The sequence below is a fragment of the Protopterus annectens genome, chromosome 2.part0 (genome assembly GCF_019279795.1).
Source record: "Protopterus annectens isolate FY-2018-M chromosome 2.part0, PAN1.0, whole genome shotgun sequence".
NCBI classification, from domain to species: domain Eukaryota; kingdom Metazoa; phylum Chordata; order Ceratodontiformes; family Protopteridae; genus Protopterus; species Protopterus annectens.
In genome coordinates this window covers 1,863,992,887-1,864,018,440 of record NC_056728.1, presented here as the reverse complement: position 1 = coordinate 1,864,018,440, position 25,554 = coordinate 1,863,992,887, and the positions used below count along the sequence as shown (strand labels likewise).

The following is a 25,554-nucleotide window of genomic DNA, read 5'->3' as shown; positions in this document are numbered from 1 at the left end:
AAAACATGAGATGAGTGCTTTTGGGTAAAACCTTTCTTCATATCTCTCCACATATATATATATATATATATATAGAGAGAGAGAGAGAGAGAGGGAGTTAAAAAATGTACTTGCATTGGCACCTATGGTCTTAAAGGATACTCAAGACTTTTTACATTCCCTATCATCATGTGTGCTGACATATATAGATCTGCAGTTTTGTCTTATGGTAGCCATGGATATCAATAGCCTATTTACAATGATATCCAATGATTATGGCATCCAGGCCATTGGACATTTTCTAAGTGATAAAGAAGGGTATACTAAGGAGAAAATTGACCTACAATGCATGCTTCTAAGTATTGTGCTGGAGAATAATATTTTTATATATATTAGAAGAAGATATACTGGCAGAAATAGGAGGTGGCCATGGCACCCCCTGTGCAAACAGTTATGCCAATATGGTCCTGGTGCACTGGGTGCATAAACGTGGAATAAATAATAAAGTATAACTTCCACATATAAAGTATTACAAACATTTTCTGGATGATGATTTCATCATATGGGAAGATATGATGGAGATGCTGAAGAATGTTATTGTATACCTTGAAACAACTATGAGCTTCTTGAGATTTACTATGTAATATTCAGATAGTAGAATAGAGTTCCTAGATGTCCTTCTAGAACTTGATGAAAGAGTGCTCAATATGGCCATTTTCAATAAAGATTGTAAAAGGAATAATCTATTAATGCACAACAGTGTGCATCCAAGACATATTTAAAATAATATTCTCAAGGGTCAGATGCTGAGAAATTCCAGATTGAATACCAGGGAGAAGGACTTTGAGAAACCAAATTTATTACTTGGACAACAGTCTATTTCAAGGGGCTATAGAAAGAAAGTCATTATATCTCAGATGAATGAGACCAAGAAGCAAAGAAAGAAACGTGGAGAAACCATTCTTTTTCTATATGAATGACCATGTTCTTCGATCTGAAAACAACAATAATTATTCATCTAATGTTTCACACACAAGGGTCATTCTTAAATACTCTAGTGACATTCAATATGTATGTACTACCATAAGAGACAACTGGAAAATGTTGCTAAGCAATGAGAAGATAAGAGCAGTAGTGGGTGATGCTCCAGCCTTTTCCTTCAAGAACAACAAAAACTTAACGCAAATGTTATGTAAAGGATCATTGTCACACAACTATACCCACTTGAACAGGACTGGAGCCTTTCCCTATAGGAACTATACATCCTCCAAATATATTTCTAGATCACAAGGTTTTACACATTGTCTTACTAACAGAAGGTATTATCCGAAGTTATATGCTGATTGCACTTCAAGGAATGTAGTTTATCTTGCGCAATGTCAACAATGTCATGGTTTTTATGTTGGCAAAACTAACAGGAAATTGAAAGAAAAAATGTCCAAACACATCAGCGATATCTGCTTGAAAGATATAAAGAGTCCCTTAATGAAGCATGTCTCAGAAAATGACTCTTGATAGTTTTCTGTTCTTGGTTCTGCAAATCATACATAAGAATCCTTGAGGTAAGGACATTGTGATAGAAACTGTGTTAGCTGAAATTAATTGGATAAGAAACTTATGAGCCATTGTTTTTCCAGGTTTGAATGCTTGCCTTCCACTCAAGCCACCCTTGAAGAAACACAGACTCCATCCATAGTGTTTTGGAATTCTTGAATTACCATTTTGATGTGTTTTTCACCTTATCCGATAGAAGGAATTCAACCCTACCTATTCATTCTTAATGTATTATTGGTTGAGATGTTATGGCCTCTATAATATAATCAGGTTTATCCTGATGCATCACATGCCTTCTAATTTGTTGTGTGAACTGTCACAGCTAGACTCTGTTTTGGAGCTCTTGATCTTGGTTCCATTTTATTTGGTGAAATATATCATTTGCAAATCACTTATCTGATATTAGTTTTTGTTCTTTCACACTATCTGACACTTCACTTGATAATTGTGTCTACAAGGAGGCATTACAGAGTTTTAATTAATGGATACATTCTAATCAGTTCAGCAATAGATGTATGGTTGTTTTGTTTTCCCCAGTGATGACTCAAGTTTGGATGGGAAATGCAATTAATGTTTTTACTTTGATGTTAACATGAGGAACTTTTTTTTCATCCAAAATGCTCTTTGATTTAAATATCTGCCCATTTTACAGTGCTTTTAAAATTTAAAATTTAGATCTCACTGGTAGCCTGTCACAGTAATGTCTTTTGTTAAAAGTAATGAATGTGTCTCTTTTCCCTAATGGGAGTATGTGGTATGTGTCCTCACTTAAAGTACCATTTAGTCCTAATCCTGTAGTTCCTTTAAAGTGCAGAACTGACTGTCAATTTGTGTTTGATGTGTATTGGTTGCCAGCATAATAGCCCCTGATGGGAATATGGATACATTTAATATGTGGCAGGCACGTTGGTATGCTCATGGAATATTTTATGGTTTTGAGGGATCGATCGTTTCATGTATGATATTTTTTAGGTCTATGGGGTAACCATTGTTTAAAGACAGCATGTGGCTGGGTAAATGCTTTTCCTTCAGCCAATAGGAGTGTAAGAAAATTCAACTGATACACCTTATTGGCAGTAAGCTACATTGTTTATATTCACTACAATCATATGCATGTAGATCTCATTTGGAACCAACAAGTAAGTTGGTGTATATTATACACATGAATACACTTGAGACTGATATTAAAGTATTATTTTATGATTAATGATGTGGTTAATGATCCATAGGCTCTGACTAATGTGTTTACATTGCCATCTACATTCATAAGGCAATGATGTTGAGAGATGGCAAGTGATTGAAGGAATGGTACTTTGCAGCCAATAGGAGCACAAGTAGCTTCAGTAGAGATTTCTCATTGGTAATTAGCTATAGTGGCAATATTTATCATTATAGTATTTATATGTTTGCAGCTGTTTTGATATTGATCGACCTAACCTGTGAGTCTTAACAATACTAAGAAAAACGGTCCAGGTGCCAAGCAAGGATGGTAGTCCAATGGAGCTTTATTAAAAGTTAAATATCACAAGTGCTTTCACCCTGACTCAATTGCAGGGCTTTTTCAAGTGTGTAAGCTCCATTGGACTACCATCCTTGCTTGGCGCCTGGACCGTTTTTCTTGGGATTTGCTACTTAATTTACGGTCTTTGTATGTTTTTTCATTATTTAGTCTTAACAATACATTTTGATTTTGTGTTAAAGGTTGAGCATGTTTTTTCAATGATTGTTTTTTGATATGTTCAATTTCACTATGGACCCCTGTAATGTTGAATGGAGTGGTTTATAATATATGTAGAATGTTCTATATGGTTTGGTTAAGTTTTTGCTATTAAAGAGGGGGCTGTGTGGGTATGATTAGCATTTAGATGTATGATGCATTTCACACTGCCTGGTAGAACACGTCCTTTGATCGTGATGTTAATTTTGATTAGCTGTTACATCTATTGAATATGCAATCCATGTCAAATGAACACGTAGTATGCTCTGTCTCTTGATTGGTTTATGTCTTTGTGAAACACCAATGAGTTCTGAGTTTCTGTATGCCACCGTTTGGTTACTGGATGCTCCATTCTGACTAATAGGTGTGGTATTGCATATGATCAAGAAGCTATTTTAATTGGTCATGGACTCTTTAGCCTGACCAATACTGTGTTTAATGAATGTTCCGACTTATTGACATCCTTCATGCAAATGGCTGTGAAACAGTTTTTAAGCAATTTTAAACTTTTTGATTATTAGATCTGAAGAAGGGTTTTACCCAAAATCACTCATTTCACATTTTTGTACTGTTTTATTTCATTTTATTAAAGTATTTCATTTATGCTTAGTGCTGTGGTGAGTTTGGTACTTTGTTTCTTGAGATCTCTCTCTCTCTATATATATATGTATATGTATATATATATATATATATATATATATATATATATATATATATAGGGTCTATGTTAAATGTTCGAACATCCAAAATGTCGAACATTACATGGTTGAGACCAAATGTTTGACATTTGGATGTTCGAACATAAAAAACAAAAAAAAAAACACTTTAACAGTGTAGGCAGGGGGCCAAGCCCCCCTGCACCCCCCACCCCCCCTACTCTGAGACCGCACTTCAGTGCAGAAAAGGGGAATCCTCCCTATCTGCACCATACGGTGCCATTGAAAGTCTATCTTCGAGCACTCAAAATTTCGAACGTTTGAGCGTTCAAAGATTTGACAGGTACCCTATTTTATATATATATATATATATATATATATATATATATATATATATATATATATAGATAGATAGATATAGATAGATAGATAGATAGATATATATATATATATATATATATATATATATATATATATATATATATATATAGATAGATAGATATATATATATATATATACACACACACAGGCATATACATATATAAAAAAAAAAGGTCACACAGACAAACCATTGAGTAAAAACTGCAATAAAAACCCACTCAAGATAGAGTTTTCCCTGTGATAGAGGCCCATGGGATATATGCAAATGACCCCTTAAGGGCATCAAATGCTTCAGTTTTCGTTCTGCCCAAGTAAAATCCCATGGTCTCAGAACTGCCCTGAAATCCCTTGAAATTATATAAGCTTGATTGGACTTTAGCCATTTGCTGATAATTGGGAAACAACCTGTCTTTTAGAACTGACTGAATATAAGTGAAGGTATTAAGTAACACCAATAAACAGTTCTATTAGATAACTTGAATCCAGTCTAGTTGAATTAAATCAAACTCTAATTCTGTAACCAGCTGTGGCATTTTCCTTATAAAGGGCCAATTCTAGATGGCCTGCTAGTAGTTGCTGAATGAATTATTGGCAACTTGGGGAATGATAAATTCATCAGAGGATTCTTAAGATTTTGTTTTCCATCCCTCTGCCTGTTGACTATCTAGGGTCTGAGATGACAGTAACCATTCATTTTCTATCACAGAAGCAAGAGCTGGTCAAGGCATAGCTTTTATCCTAGCATCCCATAATGGATTTTCCATTTTCCAGCCCTAAACAGAACTACAGAGGCTAATATGTAGAGCTGCAGATTCAAAGTTTTGATATAGCTGCCCTGTGAGCAAGCACATTCTTGAATATGCTCTATGAAGGCTACTACTGGTCAGATGCAGCTTGGCAGAGCCAAAAGTACTTTCCTGGCCCATGATCTGTATTCTGGCATTTACTCTTCAGTGAGTGCAGCACTGCAACATGCCTATAGTAGAAAACTACCTGCCTCCCACCCATGATGGCTGAGTCAGCATTGGCTGACATTGGCTACCAACTCCCACTCATTCTGTTCAGATCATTTAGAATTTAGATTGCTGGTTGATTCAGTTTTATCTGGACCATAGCCAAGGAAATTGGAGCATGATGTTAACACAGAACCACAGCCTTTAGACCTTCCTAGCATTAAAAACTATTGTAATATTTGCTGAATCACTGAATTAAATTGTTCCTTGTTCTCTTACAGTTTCCTCCTATGTTTGTCTCAGTCCCCAAGGTCCATTCACATTCTTTGCTTTCTTTTCATTGACAGATTTTATTTTTTGAGAAAATACTTTCTATTTTAGCAAAAGATTTTACATCTGTCTTGATTTATGCCATCTTTCATATATCTTATTCTACTTTTGCTTATCTAACATGCACTTTTATGTTCCTATTCATTCTTGTAATTACCTTCCAACCACAAACGCCCTCTTATTCTGGACTTATAGATCTTGGCATTAATGAGAGAAACACTACAGAACTGTTTTCCTTTATTACACAAGAGCTACATGACTTACTGCTTCCTCCCTCTACCTTCAGTTCAAGCTTACTCAATGTTAGTGGTCTCATTCAGCTGTATAGACATTTGGGCAGAAAGTGACCTGCATCTCGTATTGAGAAAGGTTACGTCAATGAAGTGCATGGTCTTGACAGCTTATAACCAGAAGGTGATTCTGGTGAAAACATGCAAAAGTAACAAGCAAGGAACAATATTTATTCAATTTCTTTGATAATAAGATGCAATGATCATACAGCTAGTATTGCCATTAGCTAACAATAAAACTTGGGTGGGCTAAGGCAACATGCTGCAAATCAACTACTCCTAACCTGAGCTTGATTCCCACAGCCCCCAGTCCATGTAACTCTGAACAAGTAAATTTTAAACCAAAACACCTGGGTCACTCTTGGAAAAAAACAAATTGTTACTAATATGTTTTATGAACCTGAAAAGATAACAAATAAACTCAGTTATACATCTCTCCAGATATTATGTGTCATGTAGATAAATGCCTTTACTAAAACCACTCTGCATTTGATGTAGTTGCAGGGTTAATATTTATAACAACAGTAAATATCATGGAGTTACTTGTAACTATAATAAGCCACTACTATACACAGACTCTGTTATCCCTACAAAAATGAGCAGGGCCTAGAACCAACAAGCACTTACATGTATTCTAACCTCATTGAAAACTGGTTAAAATCTCAGAATCATTCATTTGAGAAACATACATGGCTAAAGAATAGAGACTCTCCTTAATTAAAATGAGTACCCTTCCTGAAATTCTATATATAATACAATCTTTATCCCTCCCACCCCCCAAAATATATAAAATGAGTATAATTCTTTGTTACTGGGATTTTTATGGTTTCTTAACAAGCTAGATTGGCTTCAAACCATTAGAGTAGAGACTGGACATCAGGTGATATTGGTCTAGCAGATTTAGAATTATATTCCTTATCCTCAATTGTTAAGACAAAAATTTATTGGTTAAATAGCAATTATAATGTCAAATGGGAAAATATTCAGGGAGATATTTGGTGTAAATCCAATAATTTAAGAAAATCATATCACAGTAAAATAGCTCCTAACAAATTGCATCATTTAGTAAAAAGATTATTTTATAGAAAACAAAAACAAGCCAGTTAACTCTCATTATATTAATACGATAATAACCTCCTTTAAAAATTTCATTTTCAGGAACCCTGAATATAAAGCATGTATTTACTTTGTATTTCCAATTGCCTATACTCAAAATAGTATTAATGCATTTAATTTAACAACAACTACATTTAAAGACAAAAAAATATTATACTGGTATCAATTACTAGACAATTGAAAGTTACAAAATGTTGACCATATCATTAATAAGTTTTAGTAAAGCAGATGTGGTTAGAAATTCAAAATTGTAGACATTTAGTTGAACATAAGATTAATCTAATGCAACCAGTAGTTAGAAATTCTTTCCCCACATTCAATGATGTCATCATTATTCTAATGTACCAGAATATAATTGGAAAGGGACTTCTCTCTAAAATATATAAGGGTGCTTAAGAAATAAACAGTATGTCACAGAGAAAGCTATTGGGTTTATTTTAGACTTGTTAATCATAAATCCCCAAGTGAAGATTGTGATGATAGGAAGTACTGCAGCCATGCCAGGAGAAGTAGAGCACTGGATGTGTAAGATATGCCAGCACAGCTAGCTGGAATTTAGTAAAAAATTATATGTCATTTGTGTATCAAATTGATTTGTACAGATGCTTGTGTTTAAAAATGTATTTGTAAATTTTCTTGTGTTAAAATGTATCGATACTGTGTCCTGCTGGAAAGAAAAGAGATGCATGTGTATTATTGTAACTGAATTCAATGTATATGTTTTAACAGAGGATACTGGAAGAGAAGAGGTTACTCACAATCCATCTGCACCAAACTTTGAAAATAGTAAGAAATTAAAAATTACTGGGCCTAGGCCATAAAGATGTTATCTCACAGTTTTGAATGAAGTCAGAGATGCAATGTCTACAAGAAGCCTGGATTAGTAGGAGGAGTACAAGTGTTAAAATGTTTTTTATGACTTCCAGCAGCTGCACCAGATCTGAGCAGTGCTCTTTTGTGTGTATTATTGACATGTAGGTGCTAAAACCCTGGCAGCTTCTAGTGATGAGGGTAGTGTGGGAAACAGATTCAGCAGACCAGATCTGTGTGATGTCATTCTGCAAGCCAGAAGTAATATTTAGATAGTCGGAGATTGCTCTCAGTATTCTGTATTCTGTCTTGGATCTGACAACAAGGGCCACTCACCCACGTCATCTTGCCTTGCTCTATTGAGTAAATAGGAACAGTAATTCTCTAGATCAGCCAGGAAAATATAGTGAGAATAGTTAAATGCTGTTTTCTGTAAGTGGGTCACTCTTTCCAGCTGTGCTATTTTCAATATTTCCTGTGACTAAAACTCTGCTGTTTACTGTAAATAGATATTTAGTATTTTATGTTCTTTTATTATTTATTATTAAATATATTTAAACTTTTAATTATGGCGGGTCCTTCTAGAAAAATATTTAAGTCTTGAGAATATTTGTACATATTTATTTGGTGATAACTCTGGCCACTCCTAATGCCTTGCTGTTTGGTCAGCATTACCATTTGTATTAATATTAATTTCAACTCAGCATAATTGGGTACCCTTGCAAGACCCTTAGGTAGATGGCTTTGTAGTGCCTGGTGGCAGTAATAGCTACCTTATAGCCTGGGTAGAAGATGGCATAGCTAGTAAACCTGTGCCAGACTTTCCTGTGTGTGTGTGTGTGTGTGTGTGTGTGTGTGTGTGTGTGTGTGTGTGTGTGTGTGTGTGTGCAAATCAAACTTCAAAGTGTGTGTGTGTGTGTGTGTGTGTGTGTGTGTGTGTGTGTGTGTGTGTGTGTGTGTGTGCATGTGTGTGTGTGTGCACGCGTGTGTGTGTGTGTGTGTGTGTGTGTGTGTGTGTGTGTGTGTGTGTCAGCTACTTGATGCAGGGGCACAATGCACTGGTTTCACAGAGACAATGGTGAAGGGCTTGGTTTGGGCACTTGGCTGATGACTTAACTCTAGCTGTACCAGTGTGGAGTCTTAGTAGGGACCTGGAGGGAGACAGATAGAGAAACCCAGACCCCAGGTCAGTTTATTCCCTGTGTGCTCTTAAGGGAAATTGTGCTTGATGCAGAGAAGTCTGCATCTGGAATTACTGAGTGTATCCATTTGTATTCCAAGTGAACGCCCCTCTCCAGTGTCAGTGGTGAGGATTCAGGCTCCTTGATTACTGGCCCAGAGTGGGGATGTCATAAAGATGATAAAAAACTAATGCTCCAATCTTCAAAACAAACTACTTCATCACTAAAGTGGAGGATATTCTCTTGAAGTTCTTACATAGAACCTTTATCACACCACATAAAGTTGAATTGATCTATAATAAAAACATAGGATGCTGGAGATGTAAACTAAATGTTAAAGATGACTGGCAGTATATGTTTTATGACTGTATAAAATTTAAAACATATTGGGATAATATGAATTCTCTCTTACAGTCTCTTTTTAATCATGATCAAGGCAAGAACATCTAGAATCACCTCCTTATATAACATATGGTTGAAATTCAAAGAACTGCTGGATAAACAGACTTTAATAATTAACTAACAACTACTCTTATGTTTCTTTTTCTGTTTAAAAAGCTTTGATTTATAGTAAACACAATCATAAATAGTTATTTAGTTGTTTACTATTGTTCTTTTAAGTATGTATATTTGTTTTATAATATTTCTGTTATCATGTATTAATGTTTTGTTGTTAAAATTTTCAATAAAAACAATTGAGAAAAAAGAAACTTACATGGGTGCTCAGCAAGAATGGAGTCAAACTGATCACATGTCCTTATGCCGTGTTCAGCATTGGTTACACACTCCCACCACAGTCCCCTGCACTTCTGGCTAACCTGCAACAAGATCCATTAACAATCAATTAGTGTCTTAATGGCATGGCTAGTGTTTCCAACTAATGCTGTAGGAAAAAACAGGACTGTAAAATTATTCATAGGTTCATATATAAATAGTAGGCTAGCTGCCTTTATGAGCCATTTTACGCCTAGCCACTTTCTCTTAAATGTGAGACTCAAACCCTTTAGATTTTGTCTATAAGGTAAACACCTTAACCATTATACTATCCCCCAGCAACATTTTTGCTACTGGTTTAAAGCAATTGTTATGATATGTCTTTTTGCTACTTGTTACACACAAAAGTGCTTTAATTTAACTTAAACATTTTAACAGGAAAACATGCTTTACTTTAAAGTCTGACCCTGAATTTGTATTTTATGATGCCAAACTTGATATCTGACGGTGTCAGTTGCATTCCATCCTTAGTATGGGTGAAATGCACAATGGTCATCCCAAAGGTAAGGCAAATTGGGAAACTAATCATTAAAAATACATGGTTCATTGGAATATATGCTATGTAATAACACTGTATAAAATAAGCAGTGAGATTTGAAATATATGATCAGTTGAAACATGACATACAGAATATTGATTAAAAGATTATGTGGACATACGGATTTTAAGAAAAAAAAAAGTGAGCTAGCCAGCTAGATAAAAGGTAATGAATCCAGTCAGAATTCTAACAATATGTATCTGAAGTCACATTCAAGTCTTAGGTCTGAATGGCTTTGTGGAATAATACACTTTTGAAATCATAGTTTTTTTATTTACTTGTCACCAAGAGACCAAACCACTGAATTTATAGTTTTGACCATGAAAGGCAGCTCTTATTTAACTATTTATGAATAACTATTATTTACTTGCTTGAGGTATTTAAATGTTTATTTCCTAGACATTGTACAAATACATATATACCACAGTAAACAAAATTTTAAAAGCAGCGTTTCTTAAAATTACAAACCCAGGAAGTCATTAGCACTAAATAAAGAAATCTAAAAATGGATGGTGTGCTCTGCTTTAGTCCAGGTAGACTCTCTAAAAAGATATCATTTTAGAGACCCCCTGAAGGAATTCTTCAAACCATATAGCTGAATCAGGGAAGGTAGTCAGGCAGGCAAAAGGCAGCCTCTCTGATGGTTCCAAGCATAACCTGAAAATCGCCAGCAGCCCTCATTTAGTCTCAATATCTCCTTTAGTGAAACCAAAGTTGTACAGGGCATAGAAGACAAGAACTGATAGCTCAAGTAAGTATCTGGCCTTTGTCCTTGATAACTGGAAAAAAATCTAAAATCGGACAATTCTACAAGACTTTACATACCACAGACTCAATATATTCCATGACTTTACGTACCAGAAACTCAATTTAGTCATCAGATAAAGCATTTAGGAGCTGCCTCTGCTCATTAGTAGTACAGTAGTGGCAGTTCTGGGGTACATTTTATGTTTCCTGTTCATAGATCCAAGTTGTGATTGAATATGGACAGGGATGGACTTCATTTTATGTAAAAGGGGAGACTGTTACAGAGCAGAGATGTCCTCTGCTAGATATACATGTCCCTCCAAAACATTTTGTTGATGTTGCAGAAGAGGTTTAGATCCCTAGAATGAGTGCTTTGATACCGTTTGACATGCGGTGGATGCCTTGTCTGCCAGACACAGGTCACCTCTTAACAGTATATAGGATACTGAGTATAGTGACAGGACTTTGAGTCAGTCCATGTAAGACAGGTTGTTTAGGCCTTGTATCCTTTTAGTAAGGTATCTTTCTGGGCATTCCAGTTGCTGCATGTGTCAAAGATACTACCCATCTCAGTAGTATTTTAAGATAGTTTCTAAAAGCATGGCACCTGCAGTTAAAATGTTTCCTAAAAAGATCATTGAGAAGTCTGTATCTCCTTTCACAGTAAAGTGTAAATCTGCAGTGCTTTCTGTTGTGGCTGATTTGGTACCTGATAAAGAGGTTACATTATACTGGATTCTAAGTTATTGTTGCCAAGGGCTTCAGTACTGAGTCTACTCCAGTGTTTTTTTGATTTCAGCTGTGATAAGTTTCAAGAGGCTTTCTTTTGAGCTCAGCAGAGGTTTTCTGGTACCCCTTCCCCTTCTATATTTTCAGTACAGGAAAAACTGCCAACTGCTACTACACTCCCAAACCCAGGACATAAGGCTTTCCTTGTCAGCCCCCATAATTTTGAAAGCATCCTCAAAAAGGACATCATACACTGCTGTCATCACTGTTGATTCACTAACCAGTGTCTTTTGCTAAGCTATAACACTGATTTCAGCATTGACAGCTTCAGCTCTACCATTGTCAACTTTGACATCATATCCAGTCTGGATGCTATCAATGTTAAAGCTCTGTTTCAGTTGTAATGCTCAAGCCTTTAGTCCTTATCTTTTCATCACTGACACCTGAGACCTCAGACTCACTGTTCAAGAATTGGACCAGCACAGTCACTGGTGCCTGTTTCAATGCTTTTTTTATCACCACACAAATGAGCCAGATGGCTCTTCTAACTGCAGCCAATCAGCACATTCATTCTGCAATTGCAGAAGCCATTGATTCCCAGGAAGGTGAGAGCCCTATCCCATTCAGGCCTACCTGGGAATACCACATTAGCTCAGCTGCTTATGGCAAGGGTCAGGTGATAGACAGTGGGCCTACCTTGCTAGTCCTGCGAGGGCACCTACCCTCTCCCCGGCAAGCACTTCCATTCCCTGGGTTTGCTCTTCCAAGCTCTGCTACAGCTGCCTTCCAAGGGTTTCCCTTGGCTCACAGTGCACTTATACATGGTAAGGACCTTTCTTCCAGGGAGAGCAAGCAGCAGTCACTCTCTATCCTCCTCTCTCTGCATGCTTTTACAAATGTCCAAGTTGCTATTAGAATTTTAGTCACCTTTAACTTATTCAGGGCTTCTCCTTCTATGCCATGGAGTGGCTTCTGCCTGTCTTAATTCAAATTCAGCAGACACCATTGTTGTGGTCCCCTAGGTCATAACCAGCTGTGATGCCAGTATTGTCTATTGCTAGAGGCATAGCTTTTTCTTTTTTTATTTTTTGAGTCTTAGACCCCACAGTGTGGATCCCTCAAGACATTTCAGCCTCTAACAGAAAGTCTTCCTCTTCTTCAGACTCTCCTTTTCTTCAGGTGCACAGGAAGGCTATACGCAAGAAGAAGCACATAGACTCTCTTGCTGAATCTTCAATGGATGATTTGAACAATAAAGTTGGCATTGTCTTCCCTGTGTCTTCTGCTGATGACCACACATTTGTGTACATCCTGGAGATAATGCATCAGAGAGGGGGCCAACCCACTGACTCTTTGTACTCCCCACAGCTGATGTCACAGAAGGTTTTCAATTTTACTAGGAGTCTTCTTGGGTGATCCTGCTGTTGGCTGGGATTTTAGGAACATAGGAACATGCTATGAAAGTCATATGCACCTTGAAGTAGACACGCTTAAAAGTTCTTGCCATCCTTTTCAAGCACTTAATAATACTTACTGCCCAAATTGAGCATGGCCAAGATAACCCTGGTGTAAATTAGTCTATATCAAGCTAGTCATCAAGACTAGCATTAATGGTAACCAAGGTAGTACTTTGTTTGACTTGCAATGGTAACTTATTCCATAGGCTGGGAATATGATGAGTTCAGAATGTATTCTTCCAGCATGTCCCTGGTGTGACTGTCTGTAGAGCAACTAGTTTTGCAAAGAAACGGGAGGTCAAATTAGAAGATTCATGATTATAAATCAAGCAACATTAATCAGAGGGACAACAGTTCAAAAAATAAAAAATATATATCCCTTAAAGCCACTTTCAGGGAACAATAGAATAAGCTATTTTTTTGTATGAAGCACCCACCACACTACCCTAACTTCCATATGCTATAGATTGTGAAAAAAGTGAAAAGCCAGTGATCACTGAAAGCCACTTTAAGCAATCTCCTTTGTACTGTTGCATATCAGTCAAATCACTATTGAAAACTTCTCATGTTCTCATATAGGACTAGATTGTTCATAGCTCAAAAAGGGATACACAGGTCAGCTCAGATCAGCCAATAAGCTACTAAGTATAAGGTGAGCCATGCTAATCTGTTGGGATAGTTGAATGATTTATGGCCTTTAATTTTACTAGTTAGAAATCTTTGATGCCTTTCCAACTGATCAAAATGTTTCAATTTGCACATACCAAAGGGGAGATTGTGTTCAGTGATGGGTCTGATAAGGAAAGAGTGCAATAGTAGCATGACTTTTAGAATCTTGAAGATATTTATTTATTATTTTATGTATTTATTTATTGATATTTGTTAACCGGGTTGGTCCAACTGAGCCAAGAGCACCTTTTCAGTGAATACCTGAGGAGAAAAGCTCCAAGTACATTTATAATTATTTACAAGTAAAACAAAAGATACAATTGATCAGTTTACAACAAGAAATACAGAGGATAACTCTACTATAATATACAGATTAGTAAATCATTTAACGCAGTAAAAGTAGTATCACTACAGAATACCACAAGTAAAATGCACTTTCACCAATTAGTCAAAGAGACATTGAATTAGTGTCTTTAGATAGAGAAAGAAATAAAGTAGAATAATGGGAAATATAGAAATGTATAGAGGAAGGGAGGTATTCTGAGGAGGACAGGAAGTACCATAAGTAAGGAGAGAAAAATATATCATGTAGCAGATTGACATGGACAAGTCCAGGCCTTTTGTAGATGGTGTTTAATTCTTGTTTAAACTGGTACTTATGGAGGATGCTTCTTATGTTGATAACAAGAGTGTTCCAAGTATTTATAAAGGGACTTTCCAATATTTTAGTAGGTTTGCAGATATCCAGAAGGTGTTTATCAGTTGTACGAAGATGACGGCGGGGGTTATAATAAGACACTAGGTTAGAGAGATAGAAGGGCAGGAAGAGGGGTTATACAGGATAGAGTGTGTAATATGTAATTGTGGAAGAAGTAGTTCTTTAGGGAATTCAGGCCATTGTAGTGACTTGAGAGTGAGGCAATGATGGGATTTATAAGGGAGATTATAGGCAAATGTGGCTATTTTGTGATATGTTTGCTCAAGTTTGGAAAGGAGTGATGATTGGAGGTTAGTAAGGGGTTTACCTTTACAAAGCTGAATCACAGTGGTGCAAATGCTCATATGAGCGACTCATAACCACGAAAGTGAAAACAGCGACAGTTCATAATGTTCGAAAAATCAATAAAATCAAAAACCAAATTTGCCGATTTTCGAACATTAATGAAAAAAAATGTAATAAGGTTTAAAGGAGGGGCATGCCCCCTGCACCCCCCACCTCCCCTACTTTAGTATTTTAACTCTGAGATCACAATACAGTGGGGAAAGGGACCATTTCCCGATCCCCACTATAGGCAATCTGCCCCAAAATGCTGAATGTGCAGTGAGCGAATGTCAATGTGCATTCGCTCATTGCACACTCAATCCTTTTTCTGTTCAGCGTTTGCGAACTGTCGTTCGGACAATTGCTGTTCGCCCTTGTGCAATACACACAAATGAAGGTAAACCTTAGTAAGGACAGGAACTGCATACAGTAGACAAGGTAAGAGAAGAGACTGGGCTAGGTAGGGTTTAGAAGAGGGTGTAAGAAATTTTTGATTTTGGTAGAGGAGACCAAGTTTCTGGTGTTTTTTTTTTTTTATACATTGATGGATATGTATGTCACATTTTAGCTCATCGTCAATAATGACACCAAGTAATTTGATATGGGGTTCGGGTTTAATGATGGTATTGTTAAGGGAGGTGATAGAGAATGAGGGTTTTTGCTTTGCCAGTGTTTTAGGAAAGAAAAGCAGGAATTTAGTTGTATTAGAGTTTAGTACGAATTGATTGCATGACAGCCAGGTTCCAACAGATGAGGAAGTGTCTTGGGTGAGAGTTCAGAAATACTATGGGCGGTGGTGATGAGTGGAGTTATCGACATATTGCAAAAGTGTAGAGAGGTTAGTAGCAGAATGTAGTTTTTTTAGTGAAAACATTGAACAGGAGGGAGTGCAAGATAGATCCTTGGGGAACACCAGTGTTGACAGGAAGAAAGGGGGAGAAGGCAGTTTGCCAGCGAATGGATTGTTGTCTGTCGGATAGGTAGCTAGAGAGCCAGTTAACAGTGGAGGTAGAAAGATGAAGGTCACAAAGTTTAGTTAATAGTTTAGAGTGAGAGACTGTGTCAAAGGCCTTAGAGAGATTGAGGAATAGACAGGAGACAAGCATGTTGTTATCACAGGCTACTGCTACTGTTTGGGTGAATGAGAGTAGTACAGTGAATGTGCTGTGTAGGGTCTAAATCCATGTTGGGTGGGAGTTAGAAGATTATAGTCTAGTGATGTTTGAGTAACTGAGTATGGACACACTTTTCCAGAATTTTGGATAAGGGGGACAGGATAGCAATGGGTCTGCAGTTAGAAGGGTCAGTAGAGTTTCCACCTTTGTGAAGAGGGATAGTGTAAAAGTATTTGCAAATATCAGGGACATGAGCTTCGGCAATTGATCGATTTATAAGTATAGAGACAGGGAAGGCAATAGATTCAGCAGCGATTTTAAGAAAATGAGAAGGTAGTTTATCAGTGGAGGGGGAGCAAGGCTTGACTGTATTTAAGAGAGATTTAATGAAAGTGGTGGGGACTGGTTGGAAGGAGAAAGTGTTGGGGGGGTTATATTGGGAAGTGAAGGAAGGGTAGAGGAAGTGGTACTATTTTTAGTAAGTTTTTGAATTGCTTCAGTGAAATAGTTGTTTAAGAGAGTGGCAGTCTATGTAGCTGTGTTAAGTAGGAATGGGTTGGGAGTAGGAAGGTTACCAGAATAGAGGAGATTATTTATAGCAAACCAGAATTTTTGGGGGGTTTTATGTAGGTTACATTAGTTGGAGGCAAAGAAAGTTTTCTTATCTTTGTTGACTAGTTTTTTTAGACACATTTCTAAGTTTTTTATATCTTTGAAGTAGAAGAGGGGTTTTATTTTTGACCCAGGCTTTCCAACCACTGTCTCTCTGGTGCATAATAGAGCAGGTACATTTTGTAAGCCAGTGGGAAATGTTGGATTTTATTCTGATTTTTCTGGAAGGTGCCATGCAGTTAAGTACATCAAGAAATAACTTATTGAAAGTTGTTACAGTCTCACTGAGGGGGAAGTGATATAGGAAGGATCACTTTATGCTGGATAATACAGAGTTAAATTTGTCTGGATCAAAATGGGTATGATTTTGACATTCTCTATATAGGTGGTCTTTGGGAAGATGTTGGGAGCATCTATGTATATAGGTAGGAGAATGCCAGGGTTATGGTAAAGGTTGAGATCTGAAATAAGGATGCAGTCTAGTATAGATGCAGAAGTAGAGCTTTTGTTAGTCCCAGAAGGGGAAGATATGAGTTGATGGAAATCATGGAGACTGTGGCTATGAGGAAGGGATGTGGAAGAGAGTTTAGAGCAGTCTATATTAGCATCTTCGAGTATAATGGTTTCGTAAAGAAAATACAGAGTGAGCCAGGAGAGGAAGTTTTCAAGAATAAGGATATTGTCTTCAGGGGGAATATAAATAGAAGCTATGGCAAACTTTTTGTGAGGGTTGAGGTGACAGTTTATGATAAGAATGTCTGCAGGTGCAAAACTGGGTACACTAATAGAAAGTGGAGAGCGATTAAATTATTCACAGTAGAGAATGGCAACTCCACCACCTCTCTTATTAGTTATGTCAGAGTGGAAGATGTTGCATCCTGGGGTGAGAATTTCTGAGTTAGATGTATGTGTTTCTAACCAGGTTTCTGACAGAGTTAAGAGATGGGGTGAAGTGGTGTTAATCTATGAGTGTAGTTCAGTTATTTTATTTACAATGCTTTGGATATTTAGAGAGAAAATAGTTAGCGATTTAGGAGAAGGAATGAGGGTCTGGGGCAACCTCAAAACCTCTTAGAGCAAGAAATCTGGACAAAGCTTGGCATAATGGGGGGACAAAGGCACAAAAATAAGGACACATTTTAAATATTGCTCTTTTAAACTTAAAATGTGCTAGAATAATAGGAGTTGTATTGGCATACATTTTGTGGAGGATGTGAAATCTGAAACTCAAATGCATGTCATTATTTAGTGACTTTAATCCTTAGATCATCTCAGTGATTTGTCGAAAAAAAAAACACAATTTTTATGAGGAACACGCCAAAAATATGAGTCAAAAATATGGGCATTCTGCAAAAATCTGTACAGTTGAGAGGTATCCACTGACTTTATCCAGGTTTAGAGGTGTAAGTTGCCCATCAGTACTTAGATAGTTTAAATCTTCTAGGAAGAATGTATTTGATATGATGTTTAATGCTTCAGTGATGTGAAAGTAATTTCCAAGATATCTGGGTGACATTATGGCAACCTTTAACTAGTAATGAACTAGTAATGAAATAATACTTGGATTTGTTTAGGGAGGTTTGGATAGCCAGGAGATCCACGTTTGGGTTGTGGGTAACTTAATGTGAGGTGATGATGTTTCTAACAAATAGAGTTACTCCCTCACAGTTACTCAAGGGCATGAAGGCATGACAGGTGCTAAACCCTCAGTAACTATGCAAATATAAATGTGTTTGAGTTGCAGGAATTGTGGAGTCCTTCTCTTTAGACTAATAGCATTGAGTAGTGCTTCCATTGTTATGTGGCACACTGAAAGTCTTTCTTTATACTCAGTCTCTTTTTGATCCCTCCATTGTGATCTGTGTCTAGTCTTTCAAGCCAGGGAAATCTAACCATCCTTCACCTCCAATTCCTTTGTAGAAAAAATGGTTCCTCAAATACATGTTTAAAGAACCTAAATTATCCTTAAAAGATAAAAAAAGACTTACAGACAGCATAGATTAACATCACAACATAACCTCCACCTTTGCAGCAAACTTCCATAACATGTCAAACAGAGTAACACCCTTATCACCTTCAAGGTAAACCTGAATATTTGAATGTACAGCCTCAGCTTCTCACCTGGTCTGTCTTGTGTTGCCCTCCTTTAGGCTGAAAGGAATTTTTGACTATTTGTTTTGGCTTGTAATGGTTTGTCAATTGATTGCCTACATTTAGCTATGAACCAAGACAACAAATCTGTAAAAGTAGGTCTATCCTCTGTAATAACCATGACAATCTTCTGTCACCCTGGCTAGGAAGGTCTCTTCTTTTATACTGTATTTTTCTTTAGAGTGGCTAGTGTCATCTAAGGAAAGAGATACTGGTACAATACTTGAGGGGATGGGAGAAGGAACTTAGCAGTCTTGCAAAATGTGGCTTATTGAGTGACTCCAATACATACAGCTGTAGTCCTATAAGTTATTCGGGAAGGCCCTACTCTTGCAAAGCTGACATTAAGGTAACTATATAAAGTTTAGAAGTACAATAGAGAACCCATAAAAATGTTATCACCCTGTTCACAACTTCTTAGAGCTGTATAACACAGCTCTGCCCTTTAACTCATCAATATGACAACCCCTGCAAAGGCAAGTTGTGGACATGAGGAGATACTATACATTCTCAGATGGAGACTTCTTTTGATATTGTTAACTGATGCTGACATTTTCTGCAAACAACTGCCATTTTATTATTGAAGCAGGTCAAGTCTCGGGCTCCACATATTTATATTTTCGGGAACCATGGGAGAGATTCAGTGTACAGGGAATTACATGAATGTAACAATTCTAGTCCATCTTTTTTTGATCATCATTACCTACGTTATGCTTGACAAGAATTTTTGGGTCAGCCTAAATGTTATCTGTTATATAAAACGTATGTCTGAGGAGATCCTGCTTGATCATTCTGTACATTAACAAATTACGGTTGACATACTGAGACTGCATAACAGTGTGGATTAATACATTTCTCCTTTTACACTGTGCTGTGTCAATACCTGCAGAGATACAGATGTATGTGGTACAGTGGGACTTGACCCTGGGAAAATAGCCACCTGTAATGTTTCAGAAGTTTCAGTGGGGTGGGTGCTGATGATATGTAACTGATGAATGGGAATCAATGAAAATGATGCTCTCCAGGAAATGAAGGATTAACATTTTAAACTGATAGAGTAGAGCAGTATAACAGGAATTGCTCACTATAGAAGGTGAGTGATCACATTGACATATAGCCAGACTGTGTATCATGCTATTGGTGATAGAACTTTATCTTTAGACATGGTTGGATATATTTAGCTGCCTTTATTGTTCTTTGATTTTATGGCACCCCCATTCTGTATTTCTTGGTACTTTTGAAATTGTGGTGACACATGCCCCCATAACTTGCCAACAGCTGGACTTTCATCATCCATTCTCTGCTTTTGAAGTTGCACAGGAAGGCTTCGTGCAACAAGAAGGCATAATGGTTAAGGTGTTTACCTCACAGACACAGGGCACAGGGTTTGAGTCTTACCTTAGGGTTGGGAAATTTGTCTAGGTTTTAAATGGCCCACATGAGCAGTTAGCCTAGTATGAACCTATGATGATTTCTGGACTACAGTTCTATGATTTGTTTGAGCCTTACTGGGTATAAGGCTTATCAGTGTTGCTTAAGATTCCACATCAGGGAAAGAGGATGACCTCCTTTTAATAGGTCTAGAAGTCCATCTAACATTGCTTCTGTGTTCATGTTAAATGGTCAGAGGAGATTTTACTTGTTACCACAAATTTTGTGTTATACAGTTAGTATAATGGATGGAACCTAATGATCCATTTAGTTATGTTGTGTGTCATTAACAATATGCTGACAGCCTTAGTTACTAAGTTAGTTGTGTCTTGAGTTCTAAGCTTGGATCTTTGTTGTAATCCTGTTACGGAAGGCATGAGGATGGGACAGCCACCCTAGATGGGAATGGATGAAAGCTAGATTATATTTATTTATTTATTTATTTATTAACATTTGTTAACCGGGTTAGTCCAGCTGGGTTAGAAACCCATTTTCAGTGGAGACCTGAGGAGAAAAGCTCCAGTTAGAGATATACAATATAAATCTAGTTACATCCAGTGTAAGTTTTACAGAGATAAACAATTTACAGTTGGTTAAATTCATTTAATATTTTGCAGCAAAAAAGATGCCATTTAGTTTAAGATTCCCATTTAGTGTACAGTATGAGTAGGTTATGAAGAAATGGTAAAACAAGGTCCAGGTACATCTAGAAATCTGCTAGCTATAAGTAAAGAATAAAGCCAAAAGAGAAAAGCTGCTAGTCATATCTAAAGATAAAGCCAAGAGATGGATAAGATATATACATAATAGGAAGAGTAGAGGCGGGATTAAGAGTAGGATAGTACACCAGCATGAGACCTTGTATATGTAAAAAATATTTAGAGATGAATAATCTCCTGTGATTACAAAGTGTATTTGCTTTATACTTGAGAGATTTGGTAGGCTGTACATAGCAGTCAAGGTAGAAAGGGTAGGAGTTAAAAACTTTGAAAGTGGGGGTAAGGAGAGGTTATGGCAGGGACAAGTTTTGGAGTTGAGCAGATGCTGTTTACATTCCTTTTTAAAGTGAGATGGGTGTATAATGGTACGTAGGTCTAAGGGTAGTTTGTTCCAGGACTGGACAACTGAGCATTTGTATAGTAATTTACCCACATTTTTCTTTGGTGAATGGACTGCTGGTAGTTGCTGGTTAGAGATATGCAGGGGGCGAGATGGGGAGTAGGTGGATACAATGATAGAGAGACAGAGCTGGACAGAAAGATGGTTTATATAGTATAGAGTGTATAATTTGGAATTGGGAAGTTAACAGTAGTTGTGGGAATTCAAGCCATTGGAGGGAGTTAAGGGCAAGGCAGTGATGTGAGGTGTAGTGTGAGCTGGTAATGAATTGAGCAATTTTATGGTATGTTTGTTGGAGTTTAGTTAAGGTAGTGTGCTGGATAAAGGTTAGTACTGGAGCAGCATAGAGAAGTGAGGGTAGTAGGAATGCCTGAGCTAGGGTGAGTCTGGCATTTGGAGTTAGTATTGTTTTATTATGATACAGCAAACCTAGTTTCTGGTTTGTTTTTTATACATTGGAGAAGGTGTAAGTTGAACTTGAGATCATCATCTATTATGACACCTAAGAGTTTAGTCTGTGATTCAGGCTGAAATGATTGTGTTGCTGGAGGAAGTGATGGTAAAGGAGGATTTATGGTGGGATAGAGAGCGGGGGAGAAAAAGTAAGAGCTTAGTCTTTTTAGGGTTGAGGATGAGATGATTATCTGATAACCATTTTTCAGTGGTAGGAAAGGTGTGTTGAGTGAGGCAATGTAGTTCTGAGATGTTGTTAGAGATGGAGATGAGTGTTGAATCATCTGCATATTGGATGAGGGAACAGTTTGTGCAAGATGTGTAGAGCTCATTTGTGAAAATATTAAAAAGTAGGGGACCCAAGATGGAGCCCTGAGGGACTCTAGTAGGGACTGAAATATAGGGAGAGGAGGAAGATAGCCATTTAACAGATTGTTGTCTACAAGAGAGGTAGCTGGAAAACCAGGTAAGGGAGGTAGCAGATAGATTAAGGTTTGCAAGTTTAGTTAGGAGGATGGAGTGAGATACTGTGTCAAAGGCTTTGGAGAGGTCAAGGAAGAGACAGGATATGAGTAGATTGTTGTCACAAGCCTCTGCTATGGTGTGTGTGAAAGATAGAAGGGCAGTAGATATACTATGGTTGGGGCGGAAACCATGTTGTATGGGAGTAAGAAGGTTTTGCTGGAGGAGGTATGTCAGGAGTTGTGAGTGAATACATTTTTATCTTAGAGAGGGGTGATAGGATGGCAATAGGATGATAGATGGGTCAGTAGAATTACCACCTTTGTGGAGAGGGATAGTGTAGAAAGATTTTCATATTGATGGAACTGCAGCTTCCTGGATGGATCTATTGATGAGAATTGACACAGGATAGGCTATAGAGTCAGCAGCAAGTTTGAGGAAAGATGGGGTGAGATTATCAATGGAGGGTGAGCAGGGTTTAAGCTTCAAAAGAAGTGATTTAATGTAGGAGGTGGAGACAGGTTAAAAGGAGAAGAGATTTTTTATTTAGATGGTCTGGTGGGGCTGGTGGAGTAGTTGTGTTTGGGGTGGTGTGAGTGAGGTTCTGCACTGTTTCGATAAAGTGCCTGTTAAGGAGTGTAGCAGTTTCTTGTGGTTATTTGTTTGGGTAAGGAGAGGGATTTGAAGAGCAACCAGGAGAGAGGATATTGTTGAGGGTAGCCCAGAATTTATGGGGGTTGGATTTGTTGTCTCGTTGTGCAGAGCTATAGTGGAACTTTTTGTCCTTATTAGTTAGTTTCTTGACTAGATTCCTCAGTTCTCTATATTTCTGAAATAGGGAAAGTTCCTTTGTTTTATGCCAGGCTTTCCAGGTGCTGTCTCTTTTATGCATTTGGGATCTAGTATCTTTAGAGAGCCAGTGAGCATAATTTGATTTGATTCTAATTTTTCTGGAGGGAGTTAAGGGTGTGTTGGAAAATGGTGTTGAATTTGTTGACTGCGTCATTGAGTGGGAGAAGTCTAAGGCTGGACCAGTCAAAGCTAGATAGTATGGAGTTGAATAGGGAGGTATTAAAGTTAGTTTATGACAGTCTCTGTAGTGGTGTGTCTTGTGTGAGTGGGTAGATTTCCTAAGGATGTAAGTGGGGAGATGGTCACTTAGAGTGTCAGGCAAGGTTGTGGGATTTTGGTAGAGGAAGGGGGAGTTACTTAGAATCCAGTCAATGGTTGAGCTGGAGGACAAACCTCTAGAGAAGTGGGTAGGGGTGTTATCAATTGGTGGAAGCCATGAAGGCTGATGCTGAGTTGGAGTGAGTCAGCAGTAAGTTTGGACCAGTCAATATTGACATCACCTAGAATTAGTGTTTTGTACTGTATATTATGAGTAAACCAGGATAGGATGTTTTCCAGGATGTGTATATTGTTTTCTGGGGGGATGTAGATGGCAGCAATAGCAAATTTGTTGTGTGGGTTAAGATGGCAGTTCAGGATGATAAGTTCAGCTGGGTGGAAGTCAGGGAAAGGGATGGTGACAAGAGAGATATTTGGGCCATCTTTGTAGAGGATGGCTACTCCACCTCCCTTCTTTGGGCTTCTGTCAAGGCGATATATGTCATAGCTGGGTGAGAGTATTTCTTTATTAGTGATATGAGGTTTCAGCCAAGTTTTGGATAGAGAATGAATGTGTGGGGAAGCTTGGGCTATCCACGAGTGAAGGTATGTAATTTTGTTGGTTAGGCTTTGCATATTCATGGAGCAGATAGTTAGATGTTTCAGTAATGGTGTGTTTGTGCTATGGGGATGGGTTAGGTTGTGAGAATGTGATGATGAGGGGGTAGAAGGAGAACTTAGTGAAGTGAGATTGAGGGGGGAGGGAGAGGGGCCTGGATTTGGGTGGATGTCACCAGAGCATAGTAGATTAGTGATGTGACAAGTGAGTGAAGGTAACAAGAGATTGTAAAATTTAGTTTTGTATTTAGGGGAGTATGAAGGGGTATGAAATCTAGTTAGTTTGTGGTGACAGGAAGGAAAGAAGTTAAAGAGAGATGGTGAGATACTGATGTAACTGTCAAAATGTATATTTAAATAGGAACAGGAGGTTGGGGAGCCGGTGAGAAGGTGGGGAATGTAGGAGTGATAAGAGCTAATAGCAAAGAGGAATAGGAATAGGAAAGTAGTAATGGTAACAGGAAGGAGTTGCATTATTATTTTGATTTGTTATAGGTGTGTGTAGGTAAGTAATAATCTACAGTATAGCTAAGAAGGTCAGGTAAGTAGCTGGTGTTGTTAGCTAGGGTTGGAGGGAAAGGTTTATGTATAATGTTGCTGGAGAGGGGAGGGGTTAAATTACACACAGGAGGCTGGGTATAGTCAAGAATAAATGTAATTGATGTGGGGGTGGGTGTGAATGGGGGTAGGGTAAGGGGGTGAAGAGAGCCCGAGTGTAGCGAGGCGAACAGAGCTGGTCAGCACCCATGGAGAAGATCCAAAGAACAATCAGAAAAGCAGGTATGTATGGTAGATTAGAGAGCAGCAGAATGAAGGGGCGAAGAGTATATCAGCGAGAATGGACTAGAATGAGTGGCTCTGTAGAGATTAGAAGGCAGTAGATTAGGAGTACAGAAAGACCAGGAGATGGGTAGAGAAGATAGAGGGGTGTAGTTTGCAGTTTCAAAGGCTATAGAAATAGGATAAGCAGAGAGAGGTAGAGGGAGAGGTTGCAGGGAGAAGGTAACGTAGATGGGAGATTGCAGAGTGGGGAACAGTTTAGCACAAGAGAAACAGGAAAAAGGCCTGGGGGTGTGAAAGAGATTGGCCTCCACAGGAGCAGCAGTACAGGTAGCAAGTAGTACAGCAATTAACAGTTTAGGCTGGACATACCTAGAATACACTCTTGATGTATAGAAAGGCTACACAGGGGAATCTTGACCTCAGGAGATTCCAGACAAGGTCGATCAGTGGGCTTGGAAGCTGAAACAGATTAGCTACTTAGAATACACTCTTGATGTATAGGAAGACACCACAGGGGAATCTTGACCTCAGGAGGTTCCAGGCAGGGTTGATCAGTGACCTTGGAAGCTGAAGCAGATTAGCTACTTAGAATACACTCTTGATGTATAGGAAGACACCACAGGGGAATCTTGACCTCAGGAGGTTCCAGGCAGGGTCAATCAGTGGGCTTGGAAGCTGAAGCAGATTAGTTACTTAGAATATACTCTTGATGTATAGGAAGACACCACAGGGGAATCTTGACCTCAGGAGGTTCCAGGCAGGGTTGATCAGTGGGCT

At 37.9% G+C, this 25,554-nt stretch overlaps 1 protein-coding gene across 1 annotated transcript in view; it reads right to left on the bottom strand.

The window, feature by feature from the left end:
* The window catches only part of LOC122793780 (claudin-16-like), a 153,534-nt gene that overhangs the window by 104,873 nt on the left and 23,107 nt on the right, over positions 1–25,554 (bottom strand). Inside the window, exon 2 of the mRNA XM_044061970.1 lies at positions 9,683–9,785. Within this exon, the coding sequence (XP_043917905.1) occupies positions 9,683–9,785 (103 nt within the window). The remainder of the gene's footprint in view (positions 1–9,682; positions 9,786–25,554) is intronic.